This window comes from Carassius carassius, chromosome 6 (genome assembly GCF_963082965.1).
Source record: "Carassius carassius chromosome 6, fCarCar2.1, whole genome shotgun sequence".
Lineage (NCBI taxonomy): Eukaryota > Metazoa > Chordata > Actinopteri > Cypriniformes > Cyprinidae > Carassius > Carassius carassius.
In genome coordinates, this window is record NC_081760.1 from 32198955 (window position 1) to 32225393 (window position 26439).

Consider the following 26439-nt stretch of genomic DNA (forward strand, 5'->3'; position numbering starts at 1 on the left):
GACGACCACGTGGGCCCGACACTGAGAATACAAAGAGGAAGTACACCTTCAAGTACCATGTGCAACAAGGAGGCCAAAGACTTGCTGTTTGTAAGCTCACATTTATGTCAGTCTTTCAACTGACCAACAGTCGCCTACAGGCAAGTTTTATACAGCCTAGCTTTTTCCATTTGTTAACTTTTTATTACATGCATGATTTTAATTAGATACATTGTCCATAACATATTTATTTAAAGTTACTTATCTTTGAAAAGGTTATTCAAGAAAAGTTAGGCAGTCAGTCTGAGGGAACAGAGCAGGTAGTCAGGTCTCCATTAGAGGACTTCAGAGGAAAACATAAGAACAGGTAAAAAAAAAAATCTTGAAGGACCTCATGCTCTCGTCCTGTTAGTTTTTAAAGCTGCACCAATGTCAGCATCAGTTGCCCTACAACATTGCCTGATCTAATGGTGCACTGGACGCTGGCATTATAGGGCGTCGGGTGCCTTGCCACCCTATAACGCCAGCATGCACAAACTGTAATGGTTAGGATTCAGCTCACTGTTGTTGCCCAGTCAGGAAACATATTCTTGCACTTTGAGATCGATATCAGAGGTAAAGTGCTATGCAAATGTAATGTATGATCCCAGGATTTCGAGATCGGCCAAAATGTCCGGGATTCGCTTTTGCGTTCTACAGTTGCCATTCACTGTGTTTACTGTGGCGAGCAGGACGAGACTGAGGGCCTCGGGAGAACGGCGCGAGGCCGGTGGCGTGATTACTGGTGAGCAACACCTGTGAGACGCAACGGTCTCGTGTCTCTCACGGAGGAGCGGGAATTTTCTTAGCAATGCTAAAACGCACACATCAATCAATCACATGTTTAGCGTTCATGTAAACATTACATTTAGATTTACCAATCAGAATGAATTCAGTTAGATTGAAACAAAAGGTGTGCATGTAAACAATGACAATTTTTGCATCATCTGAGGTTTTTTCCAGACAAAAAATACATAAATCTCTCATCTCAGGGGGATATGAGGGAGGAAAGCATGGTAATTCGAAAATACTACTGGTTTTCTACTAATACAAAGCTAAATGCTAAATCCTGAAGTATCCCTTTAATGATTGTTTGTGAAAAACAAAATCCTATAGTTTAGAGAAAAGTTTACAATTATATTAAATTTTATTGTCACAGAAACAATGCAATTGTGCAAAACAGACCAGTTTATTATATTTCCCTTGTTCATGAGTTGTGTTGTTTATTTTTTAGGCCTCATAGCATTCATCCTGCAGTGAGAGAGGGGATAAGAGAGCACATCCTGAGCTTCCCACGCCAACTGAACCACTACTCACGGATGAAGGGAGATGTGGAGAGGGAGTACCTGAGCCCTGATTTAAACCTGCTCCGCATATTCCGCCTATACAAGGAAAACAATCCAGCATCCACTGCAAAGTTCTGGCTCTATAGGGACATCTTCAAGCAGCAAAACCTCAGTTTTGGGCAGCCAAGAAGTGATACTTGTGCAAAATGTGACGCCCTGTTCTCAAAATTAGTAGCTGCTACAACAGATGGAGAAAGGTTGAAGATCGCAGCCGAGAGTGAGCTTCACCACCGGAAAGCCGAAAAAGCGTACACCCAGTTGCAGGCTGACACAGAGTTGGCCAAAACCAATGATGACTGCCATGTCATTTGCATTGACATGCAGGGGGTAGTGTTCACGCCAAACCTGACACACTCCAACGTGTTCTATCAACGGCAGCTGGCCAACTACAACCTCTGTATCCAGGAGATGGGCATTGACAAACCTCCTACAATGTGACTCTGGCATGAGGGCATCGCTCCCAGATGTTCCATCGAGGTGGCAAGCTGTCTTTTGAAGTGGGCAGAAACATCTTTCGCTCCCCTAGTCCAGGCAAAGGAACGGAAGCTCATCATCTATAGTGACCGATGCTGTGGGCAGAACAACAACTGGCGAGTCCTAAACCTCATGGCCCTACTCGTATCTAGAGGGTACTTCAGTCAGATAGAGCAGAAGTTCATGGTGTCTGGTCACTCCTTCCTTCCCTGTGACCGTTCATTTGCCACGCTGGACAAGAGGCGTAAGGTGTCCACACTCCACACCCCCAGCGATGTCGCCGAGATGATCCGTGGAGCCAGGCAGCTGCATCCATTTAAAGTAATTGAGATGAAATGTGCGGACTTCAGGCAGCTCCCTGATGCAACATTAAAGCATCCACCTGGCTTCCTAATCACATCCATGATGTGGTTGAAAGTGACAGGTAAAAAACTAAAGAACTAAAGAACTAGACTAAAACTAAACTGGTTTTCTGAGATTAACAGTGTTGGGGATATGTGTGTGAAGGAAGAATCTTTATTGAATTTCTTGTTGAATCATGATTTCAGCTGCTGATCCATGGTGTGTCCACACAAAAGGGAGCCACAGCCTCTACGAGGGATGGAAGCATTGGCTGATCACCAAACAGAGGAAGAATCAACCACCTCCAGCTCCCTTGTTTTCCACCACGTATGCTCGTGCTTACGAGGACCCTCTGCCCATCAAGAAGGAGAAGCACCGTGACCTTATGAAAATGCTAGCCTACATGCCAGCGGAGGCCCAAGCATTTTATGGGACACTAGAATGTGAAGAGTAGCCTGGTATGTGTAGGTCATGTGCAGGGAAAGGTGGGATATATTGTGTATATTGTGTGAAATGAATCATAAAAGTAGCTGTAGCTTATCTTGTATGCTTTATCTTATGTTGTATAATAGTAATATATAGGTATTTATTTTATTTTATTTAGAACCAAAAAAAGGAAGACATATATGGTAAACTAGCATATGGAACCAGCATGGAATGAAGATGATGTATGTCTGTATTGTAAATATGTATTGTTTACCGTTATTACTGTTTATTGTTTGTATGTATTGTTTATTGTAAGTATGTACGGTTTGTTTGTACTGACGTTTATTTTCTGTACTATAAGTAGGCCTATGTATTGTTCATTGTTCGTACCGTATTGTCCGCGTTTTTGTTCTGTGATTTACGTTGGCAAAAAATAAAAGAAATTTAAAGAAATAAATGCTTAATATTTTCTTTAAGGTTCTGTTACTGTATTAAAACTAAGATAAAAGAATTAAATCTCCAGTGGTTTAAATTGATATGATTAATTGGACTTATACTGTTATTCCACATTAACTGGACATATACTGTTCTTCCACATTCCAGAAATGTAAATTACTCTAACTTTTTATTTTTAAGATTGATACTAAAAAATCCTATCTCATTAGAATTGGGAAGCTTTTGTTGTCTATCTTCAATTTAAAAAAAAAAGTAATATAATATTCAGAGTCCAAATTAAAAAAAAATGTATTATTCAAAAATTGAAAATATGGACTTATATGGTTCTTCGTCTGAAGCCCTCATATATATATATATATTTTTTTTTTTATTCCACTGAATGATCTGAACAAGTCATATTCAGATATTCATAACACTATATATATATATATATATATATATATATATATATATATATATATATATATATATATATATACACATACATTTTTTGTATCATATAGTGAGAATATGCAAAAATACAAAAATAAGCAATTTGAAGCATTTTCTGCTATTAATATTGCCTAAGAGTACAATCAGATTCTGATAGCTTGTAATGTAAATCAATGAGATCTTTAGAACAATATAAAGCAGATTAAAATGATAATGCACATCAGAGGCCCTGGTAATTGTGTAATGATTTATTAAAGATTGAGGCCCACTGATATAAAAAGAACAACCCAAAAATAAATAAAGGGGAGGGGGGGGGGTATGGGCAAAGAAACTAATAACCAAAAAAGAATCATGGAAATCACATTTTAAGCTCAGTAAAATAAAAGCTGTGAGCATGTATCATTAGACCTGGTGCATTGTTGCGAACATTAAAGCAGCATAGACGAGCATCTCACAGCATAGAAAAATATGAATTCCATCTCTCAAGACATACATCTGAGCTCATGCACTATTGCTGAAAACACATAATTACCCACTAGCACTGATGTGCTCCAATCTTATAAGTGTATTTGGCTTCTGTTACTACTGTTTTGAGATATACAAAAGATTAATACACATTTCCTCTATGCTTTATTATGGACGCCAGTAGCTTTGTACTAGGATAGTGCCTGTTGTATTTAGGAAATGTTCTGGACAACCTGCGTAAACTGAGATTATATTGAGATATTGTGTAAAAATGGATGTCACATTGTTGATTTGGAGAAGTTTGTAGATGTGCAAATTTGTTTCTTCTCCTGAGCATAAACCTACCCTCCTATTCCACTCAGAGTGTCAGTGTCAATGTGTAAATTATACGGAAATAAGTCTGAAATTTTAAAATGAAGCTGGAAATATGTGCATGAGACAGCTCTTTCTCCCCCATGCAGCTCTTGCTCGAGTTTCCCCTCCCTTCCTTCCAATTATGTTTAAAATGCGGTGGAGAGCAAGAGCAGGCGCACCTGACAGATGTTGACCATTTTTAAACCCTGCTCGCTCTCACAAGTTCAAGAGACTCTCTAATTCACTTTGCACTCGGGACATAACGGAGGACTGCCACTTATTGAGCTTTTGGAGCACAGACCAAAACACTATATTTCAGTGCTGTGAAGCTCAGATCAGGGTAGAGACAACTTGCAGTTAACTGAACCTATAGTGTGATTTCAATTATAGTTTTATTTTTCATAGGTTTTGTGTTTCATGGCACTTTGTGTTCTTTATATCAGTTGTTCTCAAACCTGATCCTAAATAAATCATTACACATGTAACAGGACATCTGATGTGCATTATCAATATTAAATGATAATTAACTGTTGGAAAATAATAATAAAAATAATAAATCATAATGTTAAATTTTTTCACATCTACATCAGCACATTTTCTTTTTTATTAATAATATATACGCCTACATTTAATTGTTCTGTATTCGATCTCTCTCTCTCTCTGGGTAGGAACGCAGTTGGTCCTTCATTTATTGATTTTTGAAGAACCTCACAATTTATTCCAAGTTTTTCTGTGATCCTTGGATTTTCCAAAATATTGTATAGATTATCTATGGACACTCGCACGAGTAAATGTGTGATTAAACTATAAAAGTAGTACAAAGCAAAGGGAACTTGTTGGGGGGTTTCGTATGTGTGCGTCCAGTAGACGGCGATCACAGTCTGTAAATCAATGTAGAGAAAGATGTGAATATATTTCGCCTTTTTATCTGCACCTTTTGTTGACTAAATTAATGACAGTAAAGTCAAAACAAAGGCAATGAACATTTAAGTGCGTATTATGCTTATATAAAATTTACTTTGTACATGTGGACGATCTTGTCACCTTGTTTTCCCGTGATGTCGAATAGAGGATTACTTTACATGTTTTAATTGGTGAATTGTGCAGTTATTATTTAATTCGTTGGGATGAATTCCGACTTCATACTTGTGATATACTTGCACTTAGCCAACGTTTCCGATACCAATGAAAAATGAACTATGTAAAGAATTGTATTTATTTATTTTTTCGCATACCAACAATTTTTAGCTGTTCCCCACTTTGCACTTAATGACGAAAGGGCACATATGGCACATGCACAGGGTGTGAGGCACCTGTTTCTTAGCAACCGTCACAACAGGAAAACACCTGTAGCATCAATTTATTCAAAGGGACTTGAAATGATTATAATACTGGAAAAGATACTGAGAAAATGTGAATGAGAACAAATTTATATATACAAAAAATATATAGGCCTAAGACGTTTACAGTTCTGCTTGCTGAGACATTTCTTTCCTGTTTTGGACTTTTAAATGAATAAAAAATATTATGGTTAAAAAGACTGAAAAAGTTTATCAATGTAATTATTGTGGTTTAGCCTACTTAACGAGATTTTTTTTTCCTGATAGAAAACCAAATGGGCTAATTTACAATAAAAATCACTGCTCACATGTTTGAAGTCCAGGCTCCGACGTTTCAAATCACTGATTTATTGTTTATTCCAGCGAAAATGATCATTCGGAGATGATTTACCCCAAATAACATTTGTCAGCAGTGGTTTGTAGCCAACTGTTTACCTTCCCGCGCCGCAGAAAAACCCTTCAGCTGCGCCTGTAGCGCGCGCGCTCTCCCCCGTGCTCGTCACCTGACCGTGAGCCATATGCAAATCTGCCCCGTCCTCAAACGCCATTGGCTCTCCCTCACTCATTTATTCCCTGTCAACGCGCATCATATGGCCGCTCTTCCACTAATTTTTCAAGCCCACCGCTGAAAGTAGCTCAAAGACAATTCTGCTCTGGATGTGAAAATTACCCCGAGAAAAAGTTAGAATAAAACAAAGGGAGACGAGCAGCCGCAAAGTCTGGATTGTACCGATCTCTACTGTTCGAGTGGCCTCTTTGGTTATAAAGAGGTTCTACACGTGTGTGCCTGCCAGGAACGGGGACGTGTGAATGTTTCTGTGTGTGAGCTGAGTAAGTTAAAGCCAGGTGAATGTATAGCATAATGATGGAAACGGACTTGCATTCCCCGGGACCCCATACTAACACAAACACGGGCCACACGGGACCCATCGGCGGCAGCAAAGTTAACCAAGACCGTGTCAAGAGACCTATGAACGCGTTTATGGTGTGGTCTCGGGGTCAGCGCAGAAAAATGGCTCAGGAGAACCCAAAGATGCACAACTCGGAGATCAGCAAGCGCCTCGGAGCGGAGTGGAAAGTCATGACCGAGCCGGAAAAGCGACCCTTCATTGACGAGGCGAAAAGACTGCGTGCCATGCACATGAAGGAGCATCCGGATTACAAGTACCGACCCCGGAGGAAGACCAAGACGCTGCTCAAGAAGGACAAGTACTCTTTGGCAGGTGGCCTGCTCGCTGGATCAGGTGGGGGAGGCGGCGTGGGGCTGGGAATGGGAATGGGTGCACCGGGGGTCGGGCAGAGATTAGACAGTCCGGTGGGTCACGGCGTCAACACCGCGGCGAGCTACGCGCACATGAACGGCTGGACCAACGGGGCGTACTCGGGGCAGGTAGCGGCCGCCGCGGCTGCAGCCGCAATGATGCAGGAGGCACAGCTCGCCTATAGTCAGCATCCGGGCAGCGGAGCGCATCACCACCACGGACACCATCACCATCCTCATAACCCCCAGCCTATGCACCGCTACGAAATGACGGCTCTCCAGTACAGCCCAATCTCAAACTCTCAGAGCTACATGAGCGCCTCGCCGTCAGGTTATGGTGGAATATCCTACACGCAACACCAAAACTCCAGCATGGCTTCCTCTGGGGCCATCGGCGCGCTGGGCTCGCTGGTGAAATCGGAGCCCAGCGTAAGTCCTCCCGTTACAGCTCACTCTCGAGCCCCTTGTCCCGGAGACTTGCGAGAGATGATAAGCATGTATTTACCGGCGGCGGAGGCAGGGGACCCGTCCGTTCAGAGCAGACTTCACGCTGTTCCGCAGCACTATCAAAGTTCTACGACGAGCGTAAACGGAACCGTTCCTCTGACACACATATGAAAAGATTCGCATTCAGACTCAAATAACCAAATATTTACCTCTTTTAGAGCATAACTACCTTTTTTGTACAGAATGTCTGTTCTTGTAAATTTGAAGGTGATATTATTTAAATATGATACTTAAACTGAAGGACACCCCTTGGGATGTTGTCTGAATAATTTGTCTGAAATTACACAATATGCGTGAGCTTTACACATTTGCGAGGGATTAATTCTTCTTTTGTATGTGTGTGTGTGTGTGTGTGTGTGTGTGTGTGTGAGAGAGAGAGAGAGAGAGAGAGAGAGAGACACAGCGATTGAAATGGTTAAGACATGAAATAGAATGGGTGCTACAGTGTAAAGTTAAATCAAATTACGTTTTTAAAGTTTTCTAAGATTTTTCTCGATCCCACTCTGATTTGTCAATACGTGAGTTAGCCTACTGTACTCGATCTATTCCTTATTTGTTTGTTGTATTTTTCCTTGTACATTGTGAAAATATTACAGAGAAAGATTGATACACATCTGTAAATATAATTCGGATTTGCCATGAAAAATAGGAAAACGTTTTGCATTGATGTGGGAAGAATAAATGTCACTGCTTTTGTTCTGATTCTGGAAAGTTAGTTTGCTGTGTTGTTTTGCTTTTTTATCCCATGGGACTCGCGATTAAGCTGGTGGAAACAGAGATAATGTTCCAATGTGATAACATTCATATTTCTGTATAAACACCGAAACGGGGCATATTTAGTCACACTCTCTATTTGATCAAATCTGAGCGTTTTGTTAAAAAAATTGGGACAAAACAGTAAGAACAAATTTTTAAATAGGATTTTTTTGGGGGCAGAGGATTATTTTAATTATATAGGTGTAACTATAAATAGTCATACGTATTTTAGCATGTAGGCAATCAGAAATAAAATACAAAAACATAACCACTATATGTTTATATAACCACTATATGTAACCACTAAAAAAAAAAAAACTAGTTACAATTTTTTGGGACACTAAATTATAATTATTATAAATCAGGTAATTATTTCTAAAGAAGTTCCTATTATTACATTACTATTAACTTTACTCTGGAAAATATTTTAGATTAGAAGATTAGGTAAAAAGAAGTGAAAGCTTAATGTCTAAAATATGTCACTTGATTTGAGTGTTCATCTCTTTAAATTAGTTGTTGACACTTATGAGCTCTCCACTTGGGCTCGAAGCTCTTGGTTGTGTCTGTCTAAATGAAACTTCAGATCGCTGGATAATTAATGTTTATTGTATGCCAGTATATTTTTGTTAATCCCGATGAGCTGCTTTAATCGCGGTAAAGTTTACCAAGCTATTTTGCAGTAATGAACCCTTCTGTATTTGTCATCATTTAGGAAGCCTTTTGTGACGTTGTTTCTGTGTCTTGATGCATATGATGGAGGTCAAAGTGCAAGACCTCTCAAAATAAATAGGCCTAATGGCCAGTTAAAACCGAAGAACAGCAAATAGAGAGCGAACCTCATTATTCATTGTTCAATGGACCTACCCCTGTTTTTTTCCTGTGAGCCCCGGATTGAGCAGACATACGCTTTAAATCCGCTCCACTTCAATGAAATCCGCCTGGGTATAACCCGCGAGATTTACCGGTTATAATTGCGTTCTGAGCCCATGAATTGAATTTAAAATGTTAGTTTATTTCCACTTTAGATGTGCATTTAAGAAGAATTATATTTTTTTCGCCTTCTGGCTTATTTTCTTTTACTATTGAAAACATATATATATTTTTTATTTTTATAATTGAATTAGCCTACTGCATGGTGGGCCGTCAAGCAAATGTTGCCCGTATCCTCCGTGGGGTGTCAGTGGGATTAAGATGAATTCAGAGTGCGTGGCAGAGAGTGTTTCGTGTCGGGGGAGAGGAGGATTAAAGAACCCTAAAAGATGAACCCCCGGGTCACCGACAAGTTTCATTCTCATAACAATGACACCGGAATAGTGACGTGACGCGAGAGCTTTCCCGCAACAAGTAGCAGGATTCAGGGAGGTCTCTAAACCTATTTTTTCCCCCTTGACGACCGTGAGAATGCCGACGAAGTTTCACTCACGTTTTAAACTAAAGTTTATAAAACAATTTAGTTTAAGAACAAATAACGAAACTGTTATTTTTAAGAACCGCAACTAGCATATATGCAAAACCTTTCCTTGTTTTTACCCTAATGCATGATTTTTATACGTGTTCCCCCATATATATATATATATATATATATATTGTATATAAAATGCTATTTTAAATCACAGGGATAGGGCAATACACAACATTGCTGTACAAATCATCATCATAGCAACGCGGATTTGCATTCAGAAACAAAAAGAATGGGCCCTGCATGGGCACCCGTCCAGCAGACTGGCAGAGCTCACCCTATTCACCTCCACCGTTTCCTGGCAGAAGAAAAATAATACTACTGCTAATCTCACCAATACATCTATAATAGCCAGACAGACCCCCTTTTTTAAATCACATTTACAATACCATGATCCGAAATGAAATTGTCAAAATGGGCTTGTATTTTGTCATTTGTAAAACTGGCGATCCTTTGCACTCACTGTCCTAAATGTTCCTAATTAGCATCAGGTTTATCGTACCCATGCATATTTCCTTGCCTCCTCAGAAAAAAAGATGGTTGCCGTTCTGCTACGGAAGATTACGGAGACAGATTGCAAGAGGACGAATGTGCGGCGCCAGATTAGCGGGGAATAGAAACAGCAACTGGGCCAATAAATTCCTTGCGCGGGCCTTATCGTGCAATTACACGTTGACATGTTTAACAATCTCGCGGTCTTTCTTCCTAATCCACAAACCCTCCAAGAGGCACGAGACGTTATGCGCTACAGTCTTTTCAGACGTGGTTAAATGTTTACTAAATAAAACCTGAAAACTGTTTACTAACATGCTTCACAAAATATTAGCTATATTTTAGGGGACAGTTTTCTTTTCAACATTCTTCTCTCATGTTTAGACAACCAGAAACAAGAATATGTATTATTTTTCGTCTACCTTATAAGATAGCGTTGCAAATTAAGCGTTTTAACATAATCGTTTGACACTGTAAATTAATCTAAGCGTTTGTCTTTCACAAATGAATTCGTGCATTCATAAATCATCCGGTTTAAGACCTAAGCACTGTACACTTGGAAGTGCTCTCAAAAAATATACAATATGTGACTGTCATGAAGAACTGGAGATCTTAACCTGACACTGGGGAGAAATATGATGTTGACATTCAACTCTTACACAAATGCCCTTTGTTATCTGATATTTGACAGGCTTAGGCTATATCTCAATTTAACATAACGTTATGCCTTCGTTTGGCACATAAATAAAGGGCTGTTAAACTAAATAGCCTACTCGTATAGTGTAAACTGGCATTGTAGTTTGCAATGACTTAAAATGCAAAATTTATTAGGCTAAGTGTGTCTTTGTTTCTGACAAATTGAACGCAAGGAGAAGGATCCCTTTACGCACGTAATGGGTTTACGAGTGGTCCGAGGCTCTGGTTAATTAACGTACGTTTTTACGTTCTACTTAGGCAGCATTGCTCGTAAGAAACGTGCCGTAGATATTAAGTGGACTACTACGTCTGACTAAATTTCAGCGCATTTGGGAAGGTCGGCCATTGGTAGTTAGCAAGTTATCTCTTTCTCTCGGTCTCTTTTCCCGCATACACACACTCTTATTTCCCCGTTACCAGTGTCTCCTGTGCGGGGGCCTGCGGCGAAGTGATTGTGAGAGACTCTGTTGGAATTTGGCAGCGTGGCGGCTTTGGAACGGCGCCCCGCGCTGACTGTCATTCAGCGGGCCTGCGCGACTCACTGTGCCGTTGGGAAGTGTCGCTCATCCGTGCACTTATTGGCCTTACAAAGCTGATTACAAGCATCAGCGAATTCCTGAAGGCAATGAGAGGCGTTGCAGGTGCACGAGAGGGTAAGTTCCTGGTTGGAACAAGCGGGAAATATAGCGGAAAGTTATTCAAAACTCACCCAATAAGACTTTGAGATCATGTAGCCTTGTCTGAGACGCTTAAGTGTAAACTTTAAAATATTTTACATTTCTGAAATAAACTTCTCTCTCTCTCTCCCTCTCTCTCTCTTATTGGGAGACTTACAATAGCCTAATTGAGTAAGGGAAATGCAGATTTGACAGTCCTTGGAGACTGTTTAGTTAAGACTGTTGATAATAAAGCATCATTAAAAGGCTGAAATTCTTAAAATAAAAATAATTGTTGTTTAAAAATAATATTTGAAAAGTATGTGCGGCATAACCAACATGCAGGGAGCCTCTTTGATATTATGTGACAACAAGCAAACAAACAAATAAATATCATAAAAAGTATTTTGTATGCCTTCATGACTGTGTGTGAAGGTCACAATTTTGTACTTTTTATGAAAAAGTAGGCTCCGTTTTGATCAGATAAATAACCCAAGAAAACTTTTGACTCAAAATTATTTTTACCTTCAAAAATATGTTTGGCAGTTCTGAGAAAGATTACTTTTTAGAACTTGTTACGTATGTTTTATATAACTACATTTAAAAATAGCCTATTGATATTTATTATCTCATACATTCTTAGTTTAAAATGTTTTTAAACCGTAAGCCATGGGTGTGATAGCCTTACTCTATAGTGTGCCTCACGTCTACATTTTTATAGCACGCTAATTATTTGTCATCTAACCCACTGTTCAGTGGCTGACAGCAGCGTTGTGCTGCTTATGTCCACAATTATGTGCGAGCAGATCGACTGATTTTAAACATTTTAAAATCAACAGTTATATACAGCAGTCCCATAAGTGTACATTTACACCAAGAGCGATCACTAAATCATTGGAATCTCTCGACGTCTCTTCTTCATCACGTTCCTCAAAGAGATCCGTCACCTGAGAGTTGTCACCCCACTGTCACTTGCTGATTAACGGACAAAGGAGGTCTCTCGGACGGTCTATGGCAGCCAGTAAACCAGAACGGACTATGCAAATAGCTCCGAGAAGGCGAGAAGATGGCGAACAGAGCTCTCAATTGTTCTTTGGATTTCACAGCTTTCCTGGCGCAGCTGCATCTCTGTAGTTACCCAGGATACTATTTTGCATTCGCAAGCTGAAGCGTAAAAAGTCTCAACCTAACAGTTGACCTTAAGCATGTGGGAAGTTTTAAATATTATACATAAATGTGAGAAATTAAAAAAGTGAAAGCAAACCGAAATTTTACAGCGTATCGACCAATGGTCAGTATGGTGCGAGCGCGGTGCTGTCCAGGTGCTGAAATTACTTACGATTTTTTTTCTTCGATTTCTTACACAAGATTTTACTTTACAGCATTGGTCTGCTACTTATATGTTTTAAGTCTAGAAGCAGAACTTTGAACACAACATACATACTTCAAATGTCAGCTTACATGGTGATTACGAACAGGCAGCCCCTGTCTCAACTCGTTCTACCTATCAGTATCCACCTTATCGTTAACGTTCAGCGGACACGGTCATTGGTAACTTGAATGGCTGCAATCCGTTATTTGTAATCATAAAGTTAAAATGTATCATCGTAATCATAATCACTTTGTTTTGTAGTGTAAATAGTTTTACCGTTTACTGCACTTTACTCTTCTTCTATTTATTTACCGTCGTCTTCTAGTTATTCATCGAAAGTATTGAACATTCACAGAAAAAAAGCTTAATTCCATGTTGCAAAATAAGGTAGGTGAAGTGCTGCAGGGATGACAAATTTTTATATACAATTTTTTTATTCAAATTTCTGTTAACTGTTAACTGAAGTTAACTTATTTTTCTTTTTTTAAATGGGGCTGTTGGGTAAATGCCTGAAAAAAAGGTCTGTGGTTAAATCAAGCTCAATATTTGTTTAACTTAGGGTACAAGATCAAGTATCTGTGTTCACATAATTATGCAATTAAAGGATGTTTGCCTCCCTTTAATGCTGACCAAAAGGACAATCTGAAGTTATTATTATTTTTATTTTATTTTTTACAATTTTTTAATTTATTTAATGTAATTTTTTTCTGCAAGTGCATTCTCTCTTTATTTCTTTATCACCCTTCCACCATTTGCAATTGACTGGTGGGTAAAACCTCACCTCTTCTGGCTCTGCCAAAAAATAAAAGGCTGTAAATTAGCCCAATTTATGATGCCTAGTGTGTAATTCTGTGATGCTTCCCATGAAGTGCCAGTGGGTGATGGTACCAAAAAAAAAAGCCATTACATTCTGTTGCCCCATGGGGCAGTTCATTAGTACATAATAACTCCTTAATCATGAGATGAAGTCAAAGTCTGCCTTGTGTTTTGCCATTTGGTGCTTTCTAGGTAGGAATGGAGTTTAGGGTGGTACATATGCCACTGTGGCCAATGGGCATGATGCCCATGAGTATTTGTGTGGGTGTAGTTTGCATGTTTCTTGAATTTCTTATGGGTATGTAAATCCTCAGCTTGGATTTACTTAGCCACATGATTGTTATTGAGATTCTTCTCAACACACACACACAAACATACAGTACCGCCAATATTGTGCAAAGTGAAATTAATCTAAACTGACATGATGTACCTTAATGTCTTAATTAAGTTCTGAGCTTCTAACTAAATGGCTGTAGATTCAAACCCACCAGTTGATCCAGAAACTTTTAACTTTGTGCACTAATAATGTGTATTGTTATCAATCTACAAATTCATTGTATTAAGCATAATTAAAATAAAAAAGAACAACTGAGGACACATGCTAGTCAAATCTAGATGCTGCTATATTTCCTTTCACTAATGTTCTGGTGGAGCAGTAAAAAAATATGTTCAAGATCACCAGCAGTTAAATAAACCAACATCGTACTGTAAAATAAACTGATGAAATATGACGATTTAAATACATTTCTTCCTCTAATGGGTGACGTATATGTTGTTGTTTTTGCCTTGGTGGGGATTAGGCAGAACTGGAGCAGATGAAGGAAGCTTGATGATTTTCCTATGAGTTTTAGAAAGAGAGTAGGAAAAAAAAGCAAACAACAAAAGGCAAAAGGGAAGAGTGTTAAAAAAAATGTGCATGACCTAGGAATAATAAGGGTTAATGGCAATTATCCCATCTTCAGTCTGTCCAACCTTGAAAGAGACATCAGAAGAAAATACATACACATACATAAATACTGGTCAAAAGTTAGTAATAATAACCCTTTTTTATGTTTTTGAAAGAAGTCTCCTATCTTTCCCAAGGCTGCATTTATTTAACAAAAAATGCAGTGAAAGCAGTAATATAATGAAATATTATTACAATTTAAAATAATCCTTTTCAATTCAAATATATTTTGAAATGTAAATTATTTCTGTGATGGCGAAGCTGAATTTTCAGCATTATTACTCTAGTCTTGAGTGTCACATTCCACGTTTGTGGAAACATATTTGTAATAATTTAAAAGTTTCGACTACATAATAATAATAATAATAATAATAATGATACTTTTATTCAGCAAGGACACAATAAATTGATTAAAAGTCACAGTAAATGCATTTACAACATGCAATGTTACAAGAAAGTAATTTTTTTTAATAATTTCTCTTCTTTTGAACTTTCTATTCATCAAAGAATGTGTCACCCTTTCCACAAAAATCTTAAGCAGCAAAAACATTTTTCAACATTGATGTTAAAAAGAACCATTGTTAATATTTGAGCACTGATAATAAGTGATACCAACTGAGCACCAAATTAGCATATTAGAATGATTTCTGAAAAGTCATGTGACACTGAAGACTGGATATAAATATTTCACAATATTACTGTATTACTTCATTACTGTTAATGCACTCATAATTATTCCAAACTTTTAACCGCTAATGTAAATGCACATAATACATTTACAATGTAAATAACATTCTTCATGGCACTGACCTTCTGACCCTCATACACACACACTTACAGGGATTTGAAATCATGAAGTTTTAAAGGGATGTTCAGGTCACACACACAAGTGACAGTTTATCCCAGATCTGGGGTCAAGTCTCAATCTGGAAGCTCTTTGATTCTTTAAACCCCAAACCAGGGGTCTTGTTTCAGACTAGTGGAACCATATCTGTGCTGCTTGACACAATGAACTTGACAGACAACCAGATTTACCTGCCGAGGGTCTGGTTAGGGTTTCTCTGCTCTTATTATGCTGTCTGAAAGAGAACAGGTAATGGAGTCCGAGGCAAGGTGGAGGACCGCAGACTGCGCCCTTTATTCAGCTCTACCTTGATTACCTGAAACTCAGGTAATTGCTGGGGCTCTATTTCAGAAGCAGTTTACCCCTTCAGAAATAATCATCTGATCAGTCTGCCCTCACCTGGGGCAAAAAGAGCACTGAGCCGGCACAACCTAACTCCCCTATCGTCATCACTGCTCCACTGACTGTTTTGCAACACCAATATTACAGCAATGCTAATATACTTCCACATACACTAGCAGCCACCAACCTCAGTGTAACAGCAAGCTTCGGCTTTAATACGATGACTGTATTAAATCATCCTTAAAACTTGTGACAATCTGCAATTTGCCAAAGACTAAGTGCTGTTACAGTATGTTTTATCTGATCAGAGGGCCAGGAGAGAGGGGAAGGGAGGGACGGGGAAAGCAAAAGAAAACTCTCTTCTAGCCTGTGGGGAGAGCAGACCTCTTGTATTCTTGATCAGTATGCCTCTATTTGACTGTAACTATTTCCAGACCTCCTGCCTGCTTGGTTTGCCTATAGTGCAGGCCGAGCCACAATAGCGTCCTGCCGTGCTGCTCTGGCTGCCTCCACGCTTTTAGGCAGAGCAGTGCCTCGCCGCCATGGTGATTCATTATTCCGTTGCCCCCAGTGACTGGGAGCAGGCCAAGCCCCCTCCTGCCAAACAGGCCACTAAGTGGCAAGAGACGAAATGAGTGACATTTCCTAAAAGTTCTGACCTTTGTTTTCCCATTGAGTCAGCTGCCATGTTGGAGAAAAAGTAGTGCACTCTGAAAGTAGTGCACATGATTTAAGTGCATTTGTTTTGATACTGTTTTTTTTTAGTAGTTAAAACTCTAGGTAAAACTCACCTGTTAGCCAGAAATAATATATTGATATTACTAATATGCTGATAAATCTATTAAACCCTGTCACAAAATGAAAGAAAAAATAAATTACATTTTTATTTAAAAAAACAATACTTTTTGGAATGTGTTTTACTGTAGCTCAATGTGAGATATTTATACATGCTGTATGATGTTTTCAATGTTTTTTTTTAATTAATTATTAAATAGAATTTAAAAAATAAAATATAATTAATTTTTATAAAAATAATCCTTATGGCACCAATAGTCTTATTTGTTTTCAGTATTTGTAATGGAATATTTAAAGGGTTTTTTTTTGCATCAGTGGCTCCATGAAGAACCTTTAACTTCTATAGATCCTTTCCATTGTAGATAAACAAATAAAATTAAATAAAGGTTCTTTCTAGTTTAAAAAGTTTGTTCAGATTATTACATCTTCTCGCTAAGAAAAATAAGTTATTTTAAGTCCCTTCATTGCATCACTGCCAAAACTTCCGTTGGGTGGCAGGGGGTTTCACAGTGATGTCATAGAAGAATGAGAGTGAACAGTTCTTAAAAGAACCATTACAACATTTAAAAGAACATCTAAAGAACTCTTTTCCACTATAAAGAACATTTTGTGGAATGTAAAGGCTCTATGGACTTTTAACGGTTCTTCGTGAAACCATAGATGCCAATAAAGAACCACTGGCCTGGTTTCACAGACAGGGTTAGACTAAGCCATTAGGCCATAGTTCAATTAGGACATTTAAGTATTTTTTTTAAACCATGTCTTATATATATATAAACATTCCTGGTGTGCATCTTGAGACAAAACAAGGGGACTAGGCTTAAGACTTGTCTGTGAAACCGGGGGATTATATTTAAATCTGTATGATGGTTTTCTAAGACCCCTAATTTTATTATTTTACAGAAATAACATAACTCAAATTTATGAGAGATCACGGCAAATCCACTTTCAAAGATGACGTGTTTTTAATGCAGATTTTGACAAGTGCTTTTGTTCTTTGAAGTCAAGCGGCATTGGACCCACCCTGCGTGCGCTACAATCCACATTTGTCGCACGTTATAAATGGCGTTGATCTCGCGTTTACCGCTCCGCCGCGAGCGTCTCGAATCTACACCACGGTCGCCACTTTAAGCCGCTGACTCCAGACCTCGATAATAACATCCTGACTGCCCACCGGGGCCCCAGAAATCAAGCTTGCCACGGACGCTAGCGTTGTAACGGCTGCTCGGCGAGACCTGTCGGTCACGCAGAGCCGCGCACCCGCCGTGCTTGGACCAGCGCTAATTGGTTGACTAATTGAACTCTGCGTGCGGCTGCCCTCTGTTCTCGGTAATCAACATGTGTTTCAGGCGGTGGAAGATTTCTCAAACATCGGCTATTATTTTTATATGACCATTTCAAATTTTACCCTTTATTCTTGACACTTAATGTTCAGACTTTAATGGGCTACTCATATTTCTTATTTAAATGTCTGTACAACTGAAAAGACTTTTACAGCCTGTTGGGTGTTCTCCACTTATTAATTTACTGGTCAGCTCTAATGCATCACAATAAACTTTATCAACTACAGCAACTTATCAACGTATCTAGCGCTCAGCTTACAAAACTCTATTAAGCGATGTGAGCGTTGAAGAACCAAACACACACTGTCTCTCCTCACCTGTTTCTATCTTTCTCTTTTAGCTCTTTCTTTCTCTTCTTCTTGGCTTCCCTTATTCTCACTTCTGTGGTTTGGCATATCTCCATAGAAGAGGATTCAGGATGGATGGGAAACCATTTCATATAACTGTTTTACAGGGAAAGTAGTATTTGTTTTTGTGTGAGAGTACTCTCCTGTCTACAGCCGACCCTGACCTCTCTGTCACCCATGTGATTCACCAGGTGCTGTACTGCATGAGTGGAGGAATCTAACCTGTGCTGAAATGGGATGGTTAATGTTGCAGTTAGGCAAGCTAACTATAGGTTTAGAGATTTTTACCATCTTCACAATGTAGCGTATCCTGTACCCTTTGTGATATGAAAAAGAATTAATGACACTTGACTTTGTGCAGCTTGTTGAGGAGATGTGTGTTTTAAGTGACTGGACTTTTGGCTTGCAATGCCTACAATGAGTGAAAAAGTTCCATAGATTTACTAAGGCAACATCCATATAGTGACCAGTGTATCTTGATCTCAGCTTAGCAACCATCACACAAGTTTGAAACAAGTTATAACCACTTGTACAAAACTCTGTATGCTTTGTTCATCATTCTTGTGGCTCAAATAGTGAAGCATATAGTGCTAGCAGTGCCAAGGTCATGGGTTCAATTCTCATAGAATGCATGAACTGATGAAATGCATATCGTGCGATGTAAGTCATTTGGAATAAAAGTGTGTGCCAAATGCATACATGTAAAAGGTCAAGAGGGAATATCAAGAATGTAATTATCCAGTTCACACAGATAGAAACAAACAAAATAAGGCTCTAAATTATGTTTCAGCCATGACTGCCATTAGAATTCATTTATGTATGGCATAAAACAGCATTCTTTTTATTTATTTTTTTTATTAATACTTTTATTCAGCAAGGATGTATACAATTGATCACAAAAAAAGACATCTACAGTATAATGTTTCTACAAATTTCTAATGTAAATTGCTGTTCTTCTGAAAATTCTATTTATTAAAATCTTTCGCAAAAATGTTTTCAACATTGATAATAATGTTTCTTGAGCAAATCAGCATGCTGGAATGATTTCTGAAGAATCACGTGACAATGGAAAAAAAATCAGCTTTGTCATCAAAATATATTCAAAAAGAAAACAGTTATTTTAAAATGTAATATTTCACAATATTATTTAAATAATAAATGAATTAAAAATAAATTATTTTTAGTTTTTTTTTTTCAAAGTTACTTTAAGAACACTGATGCAATCAATTTGAGTGTAGCACATCTTTTTAACAATCCTTTTTAAGGTTCTTTGAAAAATGCTGTTGAGAGAAAAGTATTGCAGTACTGATATTACAAGAAAATTGCTTTTTGTTCTCCATCTCTTAAAAACTGAATGAATGAATGAATGAATCACTCAATCCATCAAACATTCCCAGTCTTTTCCTTGAAACCATGCATCAGTTGTTTGCTCTGACCAGTGGAGATGATAAAGTAGAAGAACTAAGTGGATGTTAATCATGACTACTATAACACACTGATTTTACACTATACACTGTCACAACAAACATGCAGATCAATATAATCTCAGTTCACGATTTCTGTAGGTTTAAAATATTTGATTTCTGAAAAGTCCTTTTATTAGGCGTGAATGTTCATTAGCCTAATAAAGAAAGCATGTCTTAAAATTTCCCTACATTAATTTTCACCTGAAAAAAAAAGCAAGTTTTAGACATTGATGGCCTTTTTTCTTTATAGCTGCAAGCAGTCAGGTACACTGAGGGAGGCTAATTACTTCCATAACAATAGGAAATAACTGAATGGACTCATAATGACTTACATTCAAAGTAAAGACAATGACCTGAACCTCATCTTTCCATCTAACCATACACTGTAGAGTGAGATGAGAGATAACACAATTCAACCATCTGCCCAACCAGATCAGAGCAATCAGCTTCCTAAACCACTCACTCTTTTCGGCTGAGGCTCATTTCATACCTTTTAACCTCTCCTTGCTCCCCAGGCTTGGCTTTTAGTATGACAGACAAAGTGTGTAGGGAGTATCTAATGGAATGGACCCAGCGGGGTGCAGGCTGCTTTTGGGACTGAGCCGTGGCATAATGTCAGGTGAACAGGAATATGGAGTAAGGTAGAGAGTGAGCGACCCAAGGTACTCAGCTCTTAGTGAGGAAAAAACATCCTCTGGAGACCAAAAAGAAAAAGTGCTATATGATGCCCGTCCTTACCATTTTCTTTCTTTTTTGACTTTACCATCTTCATTCCTACCTTCTATCTGCTCGATCTATATATATATATATATATATATATATATATATATATCGTTCAAATGTTTGGGATCAGTAAGATTTCTTGATGTTTTTAAAAGAAAGTCTCAAGGCTGCATTTATTCAATTAAAAAAACTGTAATATTTGTGAAATATTATTACAATTTCAAATAACTCTTATCTATTTTAATATTTTTTTAAATTCCTGCATTGGCAAAGCTAAATTTTCAGCATCATTACTTTATCATCATTAGTCTTTACATAATTAAATTAAATTAAACTTGCATTTAGCAGACGCTTTTCTCCCAAGCGACTTACAGTGCATTCAGGCTAACATTTTTTACCTAACGTGTTCCCTGGGAATCAAACCCACAACCTTGCAATTGAGCCACAGGAACTTAATTAGTCTTCAGTGTCATATTATTATAGTTGAAAACAGTTGTACTGCTTAATATTTTTGTGGAAATTTGTGATTGTTTGATGAACGGTTCCATTATATATATTAAATGGAAATTAAAATTTATCTAGCATCAATAAAAAGGAAAAAGGTTTTGCCAAGCTCATGAGATTTCAAGCATTTTCAAGTAATCAAGTTAAGTTCTGCACTGTATTATTCATGTTAAAGCCTACTTTCAATATGCACTTTTTTCCCCAGACCATTGTTTTAGAACCGTCTGCTCTTCCAGTCTGAAAATAAAGCTGAATCTTGAAGTAAAGCATTATAAGCTTTTTTCATTCTTCCATTTAAGTCTTTTTTATAGACTATAATAGTGCATAGCCATTACCTGAAAAGTGCTAAATGAACTATTCCTCTTTTCAGTTATTACTTCTCAGCACGACTAAAATGATAACAATCTAAAACTAGGAGGATGGGACCAGCCGTCCTCATTTCATTAACAAAATGTACTTAATGGCTATTGTGGAATCATATTTCTATGTCTGAAGTGATTGGTCTGATATTAGAAACCATTTTATTACATGAATGTTTAAAGTAGTGATGTTAATTTGTAATTCAGAAAGCTCCCTGATAATACTCTGTAATCTGTAATGCAGTAACAGTGCCCCCTTTTGAGTGGAGAGGCCCTTGATCTGTAACCTTATAATAGACCATGAGTCTGTGGGGGAGTGTGCGTGTGCTCCTGTAGTTTCTGTAAGGCTTTTTATGAATATCAACCAGCTTAGAATGCTTGAACCAGCTCACTTTTCTTTTACAGTTTAAACTGCTACATTCAAAATCATAAAAAATGTGTGTGTTACATTTAGAAAAGCAAATGGGTATGTTGATAATATTATTTAAAGTGAAATGGAATAAAAGTCTTCAATCGTATCTTTGGTACAGTAAAGTGCACATTAAAAAGCTACTTTGCAAAACCTGTCAGTCTTTTTCCTCATTAATTACTGTGTTTAGCAAACCAGCTGAGCGGACAGCAACTCCACAGCGACAAGTAATACTAACCATTGGCACTAACAAAAAAACATCACATGTACCTGAGATGTGTGACAAGTCACTAGCCATAGCATCCCAGAATTCCTAAGATCTTGGGAGCCTGCCAAAAGACGTCAATCATCTGTAAACCAATCCAACATGAGAGTAGGTGGGTTCCAGGGATCATGTTCTGGTTGGTTTAGGATCTATGGATCTAAACAGCAGCAAGCGGCAGCCTTCAGCGATTACTGAAGTCAAACATCAACCATCTCACATTATCCTGCTTCTGATGAAACCGATAAAACCTTTCAGGGAGGCAATAATGAGAAAATGCAACCAAGAGAGCCACTGTTTTACAATTCATACTCTGTTGATATATGACAAATTTCAAGTGCTTTTTTGAGTTTCTAAATGTGTATTTGTTTTTATAAACCATCAAACTCACTTAAAATGCAATGATTTTTGAACATGTCTTCCAATGTCACTGTCATCTTTTAATGCTCCATGAATCCCAATCACTGGTTTCAATTATGACAGCACTGGAAATGTTCTGTCTGCAGGTGACCTGATTGAAGTCTCTTGAGTCAGTGTGTATCTGATGCGATATGATGTACCTCAGGGAGGGTACTTGAAGAGAGAAAAGTGTCTCACAGATCAGAGATATCACTGATCCCATAATAATCCCATGATAATCCTACTGTGAGACAGCACTTAATCATCATGTTTGTAATGTGATATGGATTAGGCCATTAGCTATCAGCATGGCCACTATACTGAGGCAATAGGCACTAATACAAGCCAAACAGCCAGGAACTGAGCCACTGACCCAAAACTGGGGTCAATCAAACCACCTTTCTCAAACACACATCTTAGATCACTCCAAATGCTAATATAGATCTCTTATGTTCACCAAGGCTGCATTTATTTGATCAAAAATGCAGTAAAAGTCAGTGCAGTGATCATCTGAAAATGGCCAAACAATGTCTGATTAATCAGCCTTTACAATATATATCAGTTCATCATTAGTAACGATGCTGCAAATTATGTTTGCACTGCCCATGAATCTACGCAATTCTGGATATCCCTAAACAGGTCTGTGTGTGCATATCAGTGACTCCCTGCAATAAAAGCCTTTAACTTGACCTGTATTGTTCCTTTAATTACCTATACCTTCACACTAGCGTGAGCGTCCCTTTCTTCCTGTCTGTCACACAGCCAAAGGGCAACTTTCATCTCGGATCAGATGACAGAGTACATCTTCATCATATATGATCTCTGCAGCAGAGGTACCCACAAGACGATCCTGCGCACACAAACACACAGTTAAACTTGATATCACAAGTTTCATACGTTTTCCCCCTGCATATATAGAGAAAATGACTATGGTGCAATCACAATATAATGCAAAGACACTGGTTTCCACAGAAATGCTCCTATGTTTGTGGAAATACATCTTTCTGCTCACCTTTAAACACCTGACCCACAGCTGTATTCACTGGATTGATATAAAAGACTGCCTCAGGTCCATCAGAACCATTCTTATTATGCGATACAGTGAGATCAGAGAGAGCTCAGCCAGAAAAGGAGAGTTTGTATCCTAATAACTTTGCCCTGTGTTGATCTCTGGCAGCAGAGCTCAAATACATAAATTCTGCATATTGTGTTGATGAATTGAGTTTGTCTTTGAAGAGCAAACCCAGTCAATAGAGGTTATTCTGAATACTGCTCAAGGCTACGTTCCCGTTCCAAATGAGAACAAGAAGTTGATTGGGTCAATACGCACACACATTTCTTTATGTATTTCTTGTTAGAAATGTGTGTGTCAGTGTGAGACTATACTTCTTTTAACCTAAAGAGGCACCTCAGCCTTGTGCAATCTTCCCTCTTTTAATTGGAGTGCAAGATATTCCCAAACAAGGAACTGTCACTCATTTTCTCTATTAGAAACTTGCAGTGAAAACAAGTCTTTGACTGAGAAGACATCCTTTAAATAAAAAACAAACGGCAGAATTTGCAAGGTTAACAGACCTGGAAAGGAATAGACAAAACCGAAAGCCCATTTCACTTGGATTGTGCTCACTGCTGTCTCTTTTTCTGAAAAGAGTGCACGCACCGGTTTGCTTTCAAGGCAAAGACATTAAAAATAAGTCTTGGGACTTTAAACAAAAATGGGACGAGCCAGAAGGGTCACGGCCTGAGGAAATGTAACAGAGTCTTAATTGTCCCTGTAAACAGGAATATGTTCCTCTGTTTCGCGTGTCAACACACACACAGCATCAGATTGGTCATGTGGGATGTTCAAGGAGCTCTGAGTGCTATCCTGTTTACACTGCTTCAGATGGGACCCCGAGCACCTGGTAATTAAAATTGCTAATCATGCACAATTACCCATCCAACATCTCACACTCTCTAGTGTGGGGTAAAGGGGGAAGAATGTTAGTCATCTCTTGATTAGCGTTCTGTGGCAGGAGCACCTCTCATAGTTTTGTCTCACGGAGCAGCCACGGCGAAGTCATCGACAAAAGAGACACGAACATCTGCTAGAGGTTGTCCGATGTTGCCTAGACCACCAGGCCAGGTGCAGATTTTACTGAGAGAGCTCGTTCCAGGGGAAAGAAGCACGTGGCGGCACCCTTGCAGGGCAAACATCCTGACGCCGTCACCTGTTTCTTTGTGCCACACCAGCTGAGCGTGCAGCATCCACAGCTGCCTCCGACCCCAAATCGCCTTGTGTTTGTTTTGCTTCCAAATGAGTCACCTGTTTTAAGTTGGTCACCTCAGGGCCTGTTTGGTAATGGAAACCATTATTTGAAAAGAAAACATCACTTCTGCTCATATATTGTAGTTAATAAAATCAGTATATAGATTTTAGTTAGGGAAAAACAGTAAATCAAATTATCAAGTTATTGGACGGGTTTTAAAGGACTGCAGTCGTCTCATTATTAGCAGTTAACCTTAAATACATAAATACAATTTTAAATACATAACAGTTTTTTATTATTAACTTGTGATTTTGCCATCTTATATAAAGATACTTTTTTTTTAATCTTCACACACACAATGAAGCTTAGAGTAGGCTACACTGTATTTTGTACAATTATGTATATAGCCTACAGCTATATGAAGGCATACTTGTAAAAATAAATACAGTTTTAATACCCACCAACCTTTCGTTGTGACTTTCTTTCGGGGAGGTGTAAGCTTTCATTAGGGGGTCGTCAGACCCCTCCAAAATGCATCCTGGTTAGGGGCAGTCCACGGAGTAATTAGCAAGCTAGTTGGGAAGGGCTGCGGAAAACAATCGCCCGCTGTTTGCTCGAGTTCGAGCCCGTTGAACTGACTTAATTGGCCGTGTAATAATGTCGACCTGAGGAGGGCTTGCGTGAAAGGGCTGTCCCGGTTCCCACAAACCCCGGGGCCAGCGCCAATCTAGCCCCGTGCTGAAAGACTGAAAGGAAGAAAAGCGACACCGTACAAAGCCTCGCTCCGCTCGGGCGGGCGGGCGGGTGAAGGATTTTGCGTCTAATTAGGCGCGCCCTGTTTCCATAGCCACACACGGCCCAGCAGGCCTGCTGCGCGCCCACCTCGCAGAGCACTGTGGGTAGGCAAACTCAGACTGGTCGCTGATTAGTGTATTGTTCCCGTGGGATGTTAATTACGAAGACGAATAATCGTTATTAATGAATTTCAATTGGACGTTGTTTCACTCATATTAGGCTTAAATGCGTAAAATCGAATGTGCAATATTTCGGAAGCCCTTTAGTTTTATCAGTAATTACAGGACTGGTTTATATGCTCACAACAAACACTGATAGGACAGTAGGCCTACATTTTACTGAACCAAACCGACTTGAAGGATAAAATTACAGGAATATTTTGTATTTAATTATATGTTTAATTATTAATCAGAAACACACTCCATTCAAACGTGATGATGGTTGGACAAAAAAAAGATTAAAAAAAAAAGCCGAGATTACTTTGAAAACAGATTAATTGAATTTCATTATCTGTAATTATAACATAATCATCCCGGTGTGTTTGCATTATAATAGTGTCAAGCTATATTGTGAACAATCAGCATTTCTTTTCTTTGTAAAATAGTAATTTTAAAATCACAACAAACAACGGTTTCTTGTCTTTCTGTTCATTTCTAGCACATTACATGTTTGTGGTCAGGCTGGAGTGATTGTCAGGAGCAGAGCGTCCTCCTCTGGCAATGCTTGAAAACGTCTGACTGAAAGAGAAACCGGCTGTTAGTTCAATCGGTTTATAGATAAATAACAGGTGATTATGCGTTATACAGTACAATGTAGACTGCAGCTAATGTAAGCTTATGTCTCTCACAGGTGCATATATAGCCTATTGAGAACACTGTCAACACAGACTGTTATTGACAAAACCAGTAGCTTTAAATAAGACCATCTGTCAAAAATAAATCTTTGAAAGAGACTTTGAAAGAATGAGCATTCGATCATAATTTGAAAA

General features: G+C 38.5%; 1 protein-coding gene and 1 long non-coding RNA gene across 2 annotated transcripts in view; both read left to right on the forward strand.

Moving 5' to 3' along the window:
- Positions 1 to 26439, forward strand: part of LOC132141991 (uncharacterized) — a 37557-nt gene that overhangs the window by 9157 nt on the left and 1961 nt on the right. The window contains exon 2 of the long non-coding RNA XR_009433989.1: positions 26109 to 26238. This is a non-coding gene — a long non-coding RNA (uncharacterized LOC132141991). The remainder of the gene's footprint in view (positions 1 to 26108; positions 26239 to 26439) is intronic.
- On the forward strand, positions 6242 to 8146 carry LOC132141990 (transcription factor Sox-1b-like). Its single transcript, XM_059551634.1, has one exon. It carries the CDS (start codon positions 6504 to 6506, stop codon positions 7530 to 7532), a length of 1029 nt encoding a protein of 342 aa, XP_059407617.1. The 5' UTR covers positions 6242 to 6503; the 3' UTR covers positions 7533 to 8146.

What these genes read in the sequence shown, in the direction of transcription:
- LOC132141990 (XM_059551634.1), top strand. Translation starts at nt 6,504, where the DNA reads ATGTATAGCATAATGATGGAAACGGACTTGCATTCCCCGGGACCCCAT.